This window comes from Elephantulus edwardii, unplaced genomic scaffold (assembly GCF_000299155.1).
Source record: "Elephantulus edwardii isolate Elephantulus edwardi_28Jun2011 unplaced genomic scaffold, EleEdw1.0 scaffold00029, whole genome shotgun sequence".
Lineage (NCBI taxonomy): Eukaryota > Metazoa > Chordata > Mammalia > Macroscelidea > Macroscelididae > Elephantulus > Elephantulus edwardii.
The window spans coordinates 15,855,611-15,868,729 of NW_006399779.1; the positions used below are offsets into that span (position 1 = coordinate 15,855,611).

The following is a 13,119-nucleotide window of genomic DNA, read 5'->3' on the forward strand; positions in this document are numbered from 1 at the left end:
AACATGTCCAAAGTACGTTAGATGGAACCTCAGAATCCTTGCCTCCAGGGAGCCGCCTGGTTTAACCCTTTCTAGGATCAATCTGTGTGTTTTCCTAGCAGTCCATGGTACCCTCAATACTCTTCTCCAGCACCACAGCTCAAAGGCATAAATTCTCCTTCTATCCTCCTTAGTCATTGTAAGTGATAGCAAAGACCATGGCATGTATCAGATGCACCTTAGTCTTGAGAGACACCATTGCTCTTCAGTACCCCGGAGAGGTCCCTAACATCAGACTTTCCCATCGCAATACGTCTTTTAATTTCCTGGCTACGGGTGTCAAGAGTGTTGATTATGGAGCCAGTCAAACTAAAGCTATGAAAATCTCAATCTTTTCACCATCCGTCCTGATGCTTCCAATTGGTCCAGTGGTGAGAATCTGTCTTCTTGACATTGAGCCTCAATCCATATTGGAGGCCACAGTCCTTGACCCTCTGCAGCAAGTGCTTCAGGTTCTCCTCAGTTTCAGCAAGCAGGGTTGTGTCATCTGCATAACGCAGACTGTTGATAGATCTTCTGTCAGTCTTGATCCCACATTTCTCCTCATAGAGCCCAGCCTCCCGGATAATCTGTTCTGCGTACAGGTTGAAAAGGTATGGAGACAGGACACATCCCTGGTGTACGCCCTTCCCACTTTTGAACCATGCAGTGTTCCATTGCTTTGTTATGGCGACTGCCTCTTGGTCCCAAGTATAGGTTTCTCATTAGCACAATGCAGTATTCTGGGATTCCCATTCTTCTCAGAGTCAGCCACAGTTTGTTATGATCCACACAGTCAAATGCCTTTGCATAGATAATGAAACACAGATATACATTCCTCTAGTATTCCCTGCTTTCAGCTAAGATCCATCTAACATTAGCTACAATATCCCTAGTATCACCCCTTCTAAACCCAGCCTGGACTTCTGGCAGTTCTCTGCTGATGTGGATACTACGTATGTAGTAGACATGAAACAAATAGTTATTGAATAGACAAAGAAAAACCCATTATTACTGGAAATTCATTTCTAATACAACCTGCTTAGGTATAATTTTCTAACTTCTTCTCTGCTGGTCAAGTCCTTTTAATATGTCCTAGAATCTTATTCTTAACAAGATAAGGGAAAATGAAACAGAAGAAAACCAGCCATCCTTGCACCTCTTTTTAGCTACAATTTACTTCTTCCTCTCTTTTCTTCCAGACTTCATAAAGCATTAAACTCTATTCTACCAGTGTGTGCATCTTCCTCCCCACTCAGCGAAGCATTCTTGGTCTAATCACCTCATGGATTATGGGTTTTTTTTAAAATTATACTAGTTTATTTACAAAATTTTTCAGACCATATTCTTACAATTTCCATCACCCTCCGCCCATCAAATTCTACAACCCCGTGATTAATCCTCCCTCTCCCCCCTGCACATCCTCACCCCTCTGCTTCCACCCTCCCCACCCCCTTGAAGCCTTATACTCCTTCTACATTGATGATTTTAGACAGTATTTGTCCTTGTGGGACTGAGTTAGGTCACTCTGCATAATGCTCTCCAGTCCCTCCCAAGTTAGATAATAATTTACAAAATTATTGCTCCTGTATGCTTCATAGTATTCCATTGTGTGAATGTACCATAATTTATCAATCTGTTCAATTATGGTTAGACATCTGGGTTGTTTCCATACCGCTGCTATGAACATTGATGTACAAGTCTTCATTTGTGCCTCTGTTCTTTTTCTCAGGGTATATTCCAGGCAGTGGAATAGCTGGGTCATATGGAATTTCTATGTCCAGATTTTTGAGGAAGCACCAAATTGCCTTCCAGAATGATTGCACTGGATAGTGTTTTGAATAAGTATATCCCTTACTTTATAATTGCTAAATCTAGTAGGTATTTTCGGTCCTTATTTTAATGAATCTGTTGGCTTTGTTTGACTAATGTCATTGATCACTGCCTTCTCTCCTGACTTTGGATTCTGTTCACTCCTTTCCTCTGGTTCTTGGTATATTTCTTTGATTGTTCTTTCTCTGCGTCGTTAGGGATTTCCCCCACTCTATGTGCCTTATGCTTATTATTATTATTGTTACGTGCCATCAGGTTGCCTGTGACTCATAGCGACCCTATGTACAACAGCCCTGAAATCTACCTTATCCTGTGCCAACTTTACTGTCTCTGACACACCTACCCTCATTACTCATTACCTCAGTCACTGTATCAATCTACCCCATTCATGGTCTTCCTCTCTTTCTCTGTCCCTCCACCCTTCCAAGCATGATGTTGTTTTTTTGGTCGTTTTGGTTTTTTTGGGTTTTTTTTTTACAATTTGGAAATCTCATTTATGACTATAAACAACAGAATGTTTGAATAAATTGTGGTATATTCACATAATGGAACATCATAAACTGGCAAAAAGAAATTATCTAGCAGAACAGATATCAACATGGATTACTGAAAAATAGTACTGAGGGAGAGAACAAGTCCAAGAAGATTTATAAATGTATATCTGAAGTTCAAAAATATGCAAAAGTAAGCAGTTTCTAACTTGGAAATGATACATCAGAGAAAAGCTATAAAAATGAAAGTTATAAACACAAAATTCAGGTAGTTATAACCTTTGGTGAGAGAGAAAAGTAGAAAATGTTATGAGAAAAGACATAAAACAAGATGCAAAGAAATTCCCGACAGTACTCAAAATGCCTCAATTTTTAGTGTCTGATGTGCATATAGAAGTTCATTATACTATCTTACTTATATGTACTTATCATATTATTTGGTATTTTCCCATACTCTTTGCTAACATTATAATTAAAAGGAAGAGATTCGTCTTTGATCTTCCTTACTCATTGTCTAACTGATGTCTAAGAAACAATTGAGAACTCCGTGGCTTGTCTTAGGTGCACCTTTGTTTTTAAATTGACATCAAGTTCTTTAGTACTTTAAAGGAGTCCTTGAGGGCTTATTTCCCCAGTGTAGCAAGTCTTTTGATTTCTTTCTTTTTTAATTTTGTCTTGATTTCTTGATTGCTGATGGTGGATCCAAGTCAGATGAAATCATTATCAGCTTTAATCATTTCTTTATCTGTCATGATGTTGCCTTTTGTTCGAGTGGTGAGGATTTTTGTTTTCTTGATGGTGAGATATCATCCAAATAGAAATGAACTAGTCTTGGAAATGTGCCTTCTTGATAGTTTGTCTTTCTTGATACTAAAGCATGATAACATAGCTGGGTGTTTTATTATTGTGCATTTAACTCTAGGATGCAACTTTCTGGACAAGTAAAATCTTTATCTGGGTTCTCTAGAGGAGCAAAATCAGTTTTATCTGAGTAACTTCAAGGAAATGACTCATCCAATTGTGAACCTGTCAGACCCCTAGACTACAGGTCTCCTGGCTCGAAGAATTGCAAGAGCTGGTGAATCTAAACTACACAGGTCAGCTGACATGCTGGAGACTTCTGCAGACAGGCATCCCAGGAAGTAAAGGTTAGGGGGTAAGAAGAATGCAGGGCCAGAGTTTGTGACTTGCCAGAACATCTGTTTGCATTCTGGAGGCAGACCTCCAGGAAACTGCACTCAGCTGATTCACTGACCACAACATGGGAAGTGGTTACATCATGTTTATTATCACTCACACATTGCCATGAAGACAGAAACTACTCACTGCAGACCCTCCACCAGGTTTTCTGAGATTGTAAATCACACTAGAATAGATTGCTCGTCTTTCTCTTGAAAACCTGCCAGTGGATTCGAACCACCAGAGAGGCGTGCCCTTTGGGTTAGCTGCACAACTCCCTGCAGGTTATTACATTATTATGTTATGGAAGAACAACTATACATCTGCTCCACAGAGACCCTTAGCCAAGCAAAGTTAACACGTAACATTAGCTATCACCAAGAGGGAATATCTACTTTTGGTGATTTCTGGTACACTTTTATACCAGCACATCATTTCTGAATTATGTGCTTCATTTTCTCGAACTTTGCAAAAGCCACTCAATGTGATCATCTTCCATGAAAGAATATTTAAAGCTGATTATAACTTCAGGGTGTTTTTTCCATTCTTGCATAAACCATAGTTTTCAATTATTTTAGCATCACCATACATATGAGCTGCACAGAGGTGCCGGATGATTTCATTCCATCACACGCCATTTGCTTTTGGAGAGGCCTTTTAGAGGGTGATAGAATGAAATATAAGGCTTTCACTGTTTGTTTGTTAGAAAATATGCTTTTAACCTACCTTCTTTTAGGAAACCTTTAAAAGTCACAAGTTAGGAATAAATAAATACAACGTTATTGCATCTTTTTGCAGCTGCTTTGACTTGGTAGATAAACTCTGTATATATTAAAGAAACCTTTGGAAGGAGAAAACCGAGATCCTGCACTTTTAAAATTTTCAGTGATGCTGTGCCCTTTAATTTCTACCTCTATAACCTAGGACTTACAGATACTGTCTAAAGAAGTATATTATGTGTGGAATATTTTTATGTGTGAGAATTCTTCCTCACTGATAACATAGAAATGGTAAAAAAAGTATGCAAAGTTGATGGAAATCTGAAGGTGTATTTTTGTATGTTTTAATGTAATGCTTAGTTTTTCAGTGTGGCTTCAGCCCTGTCATTACACACGGCAAAAATGTAATGGATGTGTGTGAGGGAGAGTTTCTGATTCTTGCCTTGGGCAAAATTAGCTAATGATATTCATTCAGATGCAGCATAGTACAAATGGGGCATATTAAGAGGCTTAAATTAGGTCAAATTGAATAATTGAATTTATTCTTTTACTTAAAAACAGCTTAATCAGCTGAGAGTGCAGAAGTCTTAAAAAAGCTTAATTAATTATTAATAAGGAGTTTATGTTTTCAACTTTATCTTCACTGAAATGACTATTTTTTTCCCTCCTTTTTTGCCTCTTCTAGCTACTTGGAGATGAAGTTCAACCCTTCTCACTTGATGAAGACTTTGATTATGACAGTGTGACGCTAACCCCCAAGTTCACGTCTGCAGAAATGGACATCCTTAAAGAGCTATCCAAACAAAAGGAAGAGAACCATGACACAGACTCAGAGGGACCCCATGCCTGATTCACTAAGCCTTCTCTGTCCATATTCTTATTTTCCTCTTATAGAAGCACAATTAAAATAAAAACCAATCCCTTTTGTGTCATTTTAGATGTGTGTATTCATCTGGCCAGTTATTTGTCAATAAAGAGTCCAGTGACCAACAGGAATAACACTTTTGGCTCTCACAGAGATCTCTGGTGCCCTGTTGGTGACGGTGGAGTCACAGAGACCTCTGATACTCTGTTGACTGGTTGGTGATGGTGGAGTCACAGAGACCTCTTGGACCATGTCTCGCTGCATCCCATAATTGTTTGGGAAGGGTGAAGGTATGAAATCAGACAAGAAACAGTACCCACTGAATGGCCCATCTTTTATTTATTTACTTTTTAAAATTTATATTGATTTGCTTACAAAGTCGTACACAATGTGTTTCATGCACTCATTCCTATTATGTTTTATGAAATGAATCACCATTGGATTTTGCCCAATATTACCTTGTCTTTTCAGGACCCTGCTGGATCTTTTCCGTTTTCTTTCCCCTCTCCTTCCACTCACCAAATTGTGCAACTCTCTGATTTTGGCCCTACCCCTCCTTACCCTCTGCTCCCACCCCTTCCTTCCTTGGATCCCCATGTGTGTTTTACTAGTTACCCTTCTATTTTTTCAGTAATTGTCTTATGTAGTTTTTGTCCTTAGGAGACTGAGTTCGTTCACTCACTGTAATGTTCTCTAATCTTTCTCAAATTATGTAGTAATATTTTTAGAAATTGTTGCACCTGAGTGCTGCATGAATGGTCCATCTTAATAACAGCACAGCTGTAGTTTCTGTACGTATCATAACAAAGGTTAGAGACGTGAACCCAGCTTCCTGAAGGTGAAGAACAATTGCACATGTAGGTCTTAGGGAGAGGAAGTGCTTACTTAGGGAGACCGCTGGCTGCATCTGTCCAGAGGTGGTGGCACATGTTTGGGTGCTGAGAGAGATTGGGTTTCTGGGCTTAATTGGGCAAGCCATCCATGAATGAGGGAGCTTTGCTGGTCTTGTGTGCTATATCCTCCATTCTCTAGCCAGGAGGAAGGTTTTCAAGTGGAGAAATAAGATCAGAAATATATTTTAGAAAAAGTGAGAGTGGGGTAAAATGAGGAGATGTGAGATTAAACCAAGATGACATGTCTAGGGGTTGCTGGACTTGTTGGGACATCAGAGGCTAAATAAAAGCAGAGTGAATGAAGGAGAAGGACATGGGTTTGATTAGAGATGTGGAGCAGGGCTAACAAGGATTATTGACTGATGCAGTGTGGGCATGCAGAACAATGTGAGGTGATTGCTGTTAGCATCCAGTTGGCTCTGATCTATGGGCCTTCATGTACACGACAGAACTAAATGTTGCCCGTTCCTGTGCCTTCCTCATGATTAATAGGCTCCTGTCCATTGTTATGGCCACTGTTACTCTGAATTCCATCCATGCTAGGCGGCTCATCTTCTAGCAGTATATTGGACGTTAACATGCTGTGAGCCATGGGCTTTGCATGGCTAATTTTAGAAGCAGATTGCCAAGTCTTTCTTACTAGGATGGAAGCTGTACTGAAGCCTGCCTACTATGGGTGACCCTGCTGGTATTTGAAATATTGGTGACATAGTGTCTGGTATCTTAATATACAAGACACTGCTGTATGCCAGACTGACAGGTGGTGATGATAAAATATGATTTGAGCATGTGGTCTTCTGCACAATGAGCTGACTGTGAGAAACCACATTTGCTATACAATTGTTCACAGGACAAGCAGCTTTCTTCTGACTTAAAGCATTTTGGTGTTTAATTTTTTAGAAATCTTTTTTTATTACATTGTTGTTGAGAATATACAGAGTGCAATATAGACCATTTCAACAGTTTCTGCATTTACAATTCAGTGGCATTTATTACAGTCTTTGAGTGTGAGCCACCGTTCTTACCCTCCTTTTCTGAATTCTTGCTTCCCACTAATATATATACACTGCCTCCCAGAGTTCCTAGCTAATCTACCAAGTTGTTATAATCTGACCTCTTTTTAGTAGTTCTTAAAACAATGTAATAAGGGGGAAACTTTTTACTAAGTAAGCTATTGTTCAGTTTAAGACTTCAGGGAAACTTTCAATGTAAGGTTTAATGATTATTCTAAGACAGTAGTTTCTAGGGTTCAACCAGCTTTCATGGATCTGGAAAGTCTGGATTCCATGAGATTTAGAGATCATGTTCTAAATCTACCCCATTTTGATCACTATTCTATGTAATCTTTGACTAAAATAAAAAAAATGACATCAGCAGTATTCCATTCTTTTGGTCAAAGAAGGCACTTGTTTGTGCCAGTGTTTAACCACATATTCCATTTTCTCCAATGCTTTGGTAGTTTAAATACCATGAAAAATCCCCATTTTTAGACTTTTCATTGTATTGACCTAAATAGCTTTATTAATAGAAGAAATGAGGCCCTCTTTGAAAATGTTTTCCCTGAAATCTCCTCTGTAGTATTGAATGATTTGACATGGCAGGGCAGATGGCTGACAAATGTTGACAGAGTATCCTCTCTGTAGGGGTGGTGTACTGGGTTTCGGCTTCATTCCTTTTGGCAATTTTTAATCCCTTCGTTATCTGGGACAATGATAATTACACTGAAAGTAATTCTGAAAAAATAAGTCCCTTAAAGCCTTTAAATGAAATTTTCTTGACTTGACTGGTCTATTATTTTCTCCCTAACCAGCAAGCACATCTGTCTGTTTTTCAGCCTGGAGATCTGTAGAATCAATGGAAAGAATTTGTTTGGTGTTGGCTGGCAAACTCTACCCAAGAACCTTTAGAAGAAGGCTGTGCTGATTTTGATAGATGACATTCTCCTGTGTTAGGTAGTTGCAGCATGAAGAGTAGAAAATTAGAAGTGTCTAGGTATATAAATAAAAGTGGGAGGTTACGACCAGGAAAATTTTAAAATAATCTCCAAAAAGCATGGCAGTAGCAGTATAATGCAATGTGAACACAAATTTCCCTTCAATCCTGCACCAGCTGTCCTTATTCGGTCCATGTAGTACCATGTGGAATTTTTTTCCTCACTCATTGCTGTAGTATTGGGTCCCATCCCATAGCTGTCTTTCCAGCAGGTTTTAAGAAAGTAAATATCACTTCTGCAGAACAGCTAATACATTTGCCTTTGAATTGTCAGCACAAATTTATCCACAAGGCCACCATATCACAATCCATCTTATGCAGAGTGACTCAAGAAGAACACATACTAAGCTCTTATATTTCCAGAACTCCGGTGGCCTAGAGCATAGGGACTTACACTGCCATCCCAAAGGTGGCCAGTGCAAACCCACCAGCTGCTCTGGGTGGAGAAAGATGGGCAGATTCCTCCCATGTGATTTACAGCCTCTGAACGCTTGCTGGAGGATCAGTTAGGAGTCAGTTCCAACAGGATGGCATGAGTTTGAGGATTCACCCCCGCCATGGATGATATATAGCACTGTATTCTGCTTGAAAATGATAACTTTTTGCATGTAATAGTTAGCTGTGTGGTTTAATGTAAATGTGAAAAAGATAGTTAAAAGATATTAATTTCTTTTTTTTTGTTATTATTTGAAAGCTGATGGGAAGTGAAGTTAGTAGTCTGAGTAGTTACATGAAAGCTTTTTAAAAAGTAAATATTGTGATTTGAATGGAAGTCTACAGAGAAAATTGGCTTTTCATTCACCACATTATGTCTGTGACCTTGGTTACAATCTCCATATTTAACAGTATTCATCTTGTTTCTTCCCTGAGTTTACTTTTTTTCATTTGTCCTTCTGAACTTTATCCATGGGTAAATGTGACCCTTCTGATCTTATTTGTTTGATTATTCTGCGAAGTGTATTCCTCACTGGTGTTCTTGATCACTTCAGCCTGTATAGGTTTATTGAAAGTTGAGGCACAAGGCTGATTTCAATTCCAGGCTTGAAGGGTGATGAAGTTTGCAGTCTTGAAGGTTCCACCAGTCTCTCTTTGGTCAATAAGCATGATCTTTTCTATAATTTTGAATGTTGCTCCATACTTGTGCCACGCCTCATCCCTACTCTGTTAGGACCTTTTATTGTGTGTTATCCCTTTTCGAGTCCCCACCAGAGACAGCTAAGCGCCATCTCATTCTGATGCCAGAGTTGTGGAGAAGGAAGTTCATGTATCGTCCCATAGCCCTCTGGACTAATCGTTTGGTTTTCTTCACTTTGCTCTTGGCCAGGAGTGAGCAGTAGATGCAGCTGAGATGAATGCTTGCAAGTTTTTAAGATTATAATAACAATGTATCAAAACAGGATGCAGAATTTTGTATTTGTGGATTATGTTATGCCAATTGACCTTGATATTGTCCGTGACTATGATCCCAAGATTCCAGACCCAGGACAGAGATAATTTTATCTTCATTTTTCTAGAAGCATTTTTCTCCACTGTAGCTAAAAGAGGAACACTCTTTACCATGTCCTACTTGGCCATTACAAAATTTGGCCCCTCCCCAACCTCTTCTATCTCATCTCATACCATTCTTTTCCCTTCTCATGTTCTGACAAGCGTGGCTTCTTTTTTTGTTTCCATAATTCTCTATTTGATTTTCATCTCCCAGGATCTTCCTGCCTACAGTGTTCTTCCTCTAGTCATCACATGATCTTTCTCATTCAGACCTCAGGTGAAATGCATTCCTCCTAACTCCTGCTTGAATTGATTAGGAGAATTGGAACCAGCATTTTAAGTCAGTTGGAGTGTGAGCGTCTTAGTTGGAAAGGTGCTCTTGAGTTGCACCACTAACCCAAACGCTCTGCTCTCTCGTGGTTCCATTTCACCAACTGCTCTGCAGGAGCAAGCTAAGCGGGTTACAGCCTTGGAAACACGAGGGATCATCAGAGTAAGTTGGAATTACATTGAGCTTGGTTTGTTTTTAGTTTTTAAAAAGTAACTTGTCAGGTCTTTCTTCCTAGAGACCCCTGGGTGGACTTGAACTGCCAACTTTTTAACAGCTAATTTTCTAAAAATACATCACCTGATCTAAAAGAGTGTCTCCTATTTTGAGGTGATTCTAGATGGATTGAAACCTCTAACTTCTTGGATATCCACTAAGTGTATTAATGCTTTGCACAACCCAGGAATTCCCATTATTCCCTAGACTGATGATGATGATTTCATATTGTTCTTGTTATTTGCTGCAAAGTTGAGCACTCCTCACCCCATGAACAACATATTTGAACCTTGCCCTATCCTCTACCATCCTCACCATCTCGGATATACTTGAGTCTATTGTTCTAAGTCACTGTGTCAATTCACCTAGGTGAGGGCCTTCTTCCCTTTTGCTGACCTTCCTCCACCTTGACAAGCATGATGTCCTTTTCCAAGAAAAGGCCCCTCCTAGCAACATGCCAAAGTGAGACTGAGCATCATCTAGGGCACCCCCAGATTGCACTTTCTCCCAGGCGTATTTGTTTGTTTTTTTGTCAGTCATTCGAATATTTAGTACTCATCTCCAACACCATAACTTAAAAGTTATTGATTCTTCTATTATCTTAAATGATTGTCCAAATTTCAGATGTATAGCAAGTAATTTAAAAAGACCACGCCTTGAAGTAACTGCACCTGGGAAACCTGGCATGGTTAGATAGACTGTCTCTCCATACCATCTTTTTTTTTCCTCACTGTGAGCCCACAAAAAAAATGAGATGATTTGTTGCTTGCTCCACATTGAGACTTTGCCTGTTTTTCAGCATTGTATTTGTTTTCAGTTTTTCTTTTGAAAACATGGTCTGAGTTCCTAAGTCTATGGCCTATTGGTAAGTAGTTGTGCTGCAATCTCAAAGGCAGGTGTTTCAAGTCCACCAGCTGCTCCTTAGGAGAAGGATGGGCAGACTTCTCCCTTACTGTTTATTGCCTCTAAAAACACACTTCAAGGGTCAGCTGTGAGTTGATCCTGACTTGATGGCGAACAAAAACAGTGGCATAGTAAGTAATGTATTGGGCTGCTAATTGAAGAGTTGATAGTTTAACTCTACCAATGGCTTCAAGGGAGAAAAATGGAGCCACTTCTATGAAGATTTAGAGCCTTGGAAAACCAATGGAGAGTCGCCATTTGTCAACATTCTTGGCAATGGTTATTCAGAACAAGGTGTATGGCCCAAGGCCAATAGTTGCATTAAAGAGTGTAGATTGATGACTAACGAAAAACTGGGAAAGGAAAACAAAGACATGATGCTAGAAAGAGTGGAGGATCAGGGAAAAAGAGGAAAATCCTCCACACGATGGGTTTATACATGACTGTAACAATGGCCTTGAGTAGGAGGGGGAAACTTGACTGAGGATGGGACAGGATATGGCAAGGTTCAGATCTATTGTCCATGGGCTCACTATGAGTGGTCATTGACTTGAAGGCTCCTAACAACAACAACAACAATTAGTAGATAAGGATTTCCATTACTGGCCTCTTTTATTTACAAAATCTGTGTTGAAAGTCTTAATGGATCATCTGAAGATATAGGCTCTCAACTATTATTTATCCCATGTCTGACTCCTTTTTTATATTTTGTTAAGGAAACAAATAATTAATGATATGATTTATTAACTGGTTGGATTCATGGAAAAGAAACGAATGAAAAATGTCTGTACAAGCTACACTGGAATGTTGATTTATTGAGGTAGAAATCAGAGCAGTAATTCTATGCTGCACAAAAGTGGCGAGTGAGGAGAGATCCAACAATTGAATTCTAATGTTAAGTAAATTTTGCATGAAAGAATGCAGGAAGACGTTTTAGTAGCAAAATAATTACAAGCTAGTAATAAAGGTTATAGTATATGATACATAATTATAACACTTTTTATGTCTTCAAAGATGCACAGCCTTTTAAAAGGACTTTTTGTTGTTTTTGGTTTCACTTCAGACAGTGCTAGATGGTTATCTTCATTATATGCACTTAGATTATTGAAGTTCGTGTTAAGATTAAAAAAGTAAATCCAATAACCCTCTAAATTGTATTAATATTGCCTATATTTTCTGAAGGAAATTAACATCAACTTTAGTTGGAAGGAAAAGTATTTTCAAAGGACGGCTTATGTGCAAGTGGTGGTAATGGTGCTTGAAGTAATTAGAGTGTTTAACAACTAGGCAGAAAAAAAATCCACTAATTATTCTCCTTTCCTTTTTTTCTTTCACAAGAATAAAAAAACCTGGAAAAAAATTTTAATTATATGCAGATGAGGCCTTTTCTCCCCTTAAATCATGGTCTCACATATCTTTGCGCATCATTTGGACTTCAGAGGGGTAATGTCTTGAATTTTTAGCAGGCAGAGCTTTGAAATATTAAGGCTAAGTGCTTATGAAGAAGCTTTGGTTCCTGAAAAATGCCCTAAACCTGTCAATGTTTTGGTTGTAAAAGTATTCTCTTAATGAAGCATTGATTTGCTCACCTCTAATGACATAGTCTACAAGTATTTCTGTATTTAAATCTGTCACACATATTTCTAGGAACTTCTGATGGCCTAGTCTTAAGGTAAGAAGCTGTCTTGCCAATCCAAAGGCACCAGATTCAAACCTACTATTTCTCAGAGTGAGAAATATCGGCCACCTACTTTGTATGATTTCTGGCCTCTGAAAACCCACTGGAGGGTCAGCTATGAGTCGGCCCTGACTTGAAGACACACAACTGTATGTATATTGCTCTCTGTATTACACAGGGATATATTTTTTTAGTATGTGCAGTTTATCTTCAAACCTCAATATATTTTACAACCACATTGAGTTTTTATTTAATCATTAATATACGCTTTGTTTTATAACATAAAACGTGATTAAACTGGGTGCCTCCTTGGAGGCAAGGATTTTGAGGCTCTGTCTAACATACTTTGGACATGTTGTGAGGAGAGACCGGTCCTTGGAGAAGGACATCTTGCTTGGGAGGGTGGAGGGACAGTGCAGGGGGGAAGGCCCTCTATGAGGTGGATTGATTCAGTGACTGGGATAATCGGGATGGGAGTGTCAGAGACAGTGCGATTGGCACAGGACAGAGCAGAGT

General features: G+C 39.0%; 1 protein-coding gene across 1 annotated transcript in view; it reads left to right on the plus strand.

The window, feature by feature from the left end:
- LOC102848618 (chromosome unknown open reading frame, human C11orf74) overlaps positions 1 to 5,090 on the plus strand; it is an 80,906-nt gene extending 75,816 nt beyond the window's left edge. The window contains exon 6 of the mRNA XM_006883791.1: positions 4,926 to 5,090. Coding sequence (XP_006883853.1) covers positions 4,926 to 5,090 — 165 coding nt within the window. The remainder of the gene's footprint in view (positions 1 to 4,925) is intronic.
- The last annotated feature ends 8,029 nt before the right edge of the window (positions 5,091 to 13,119 follow it).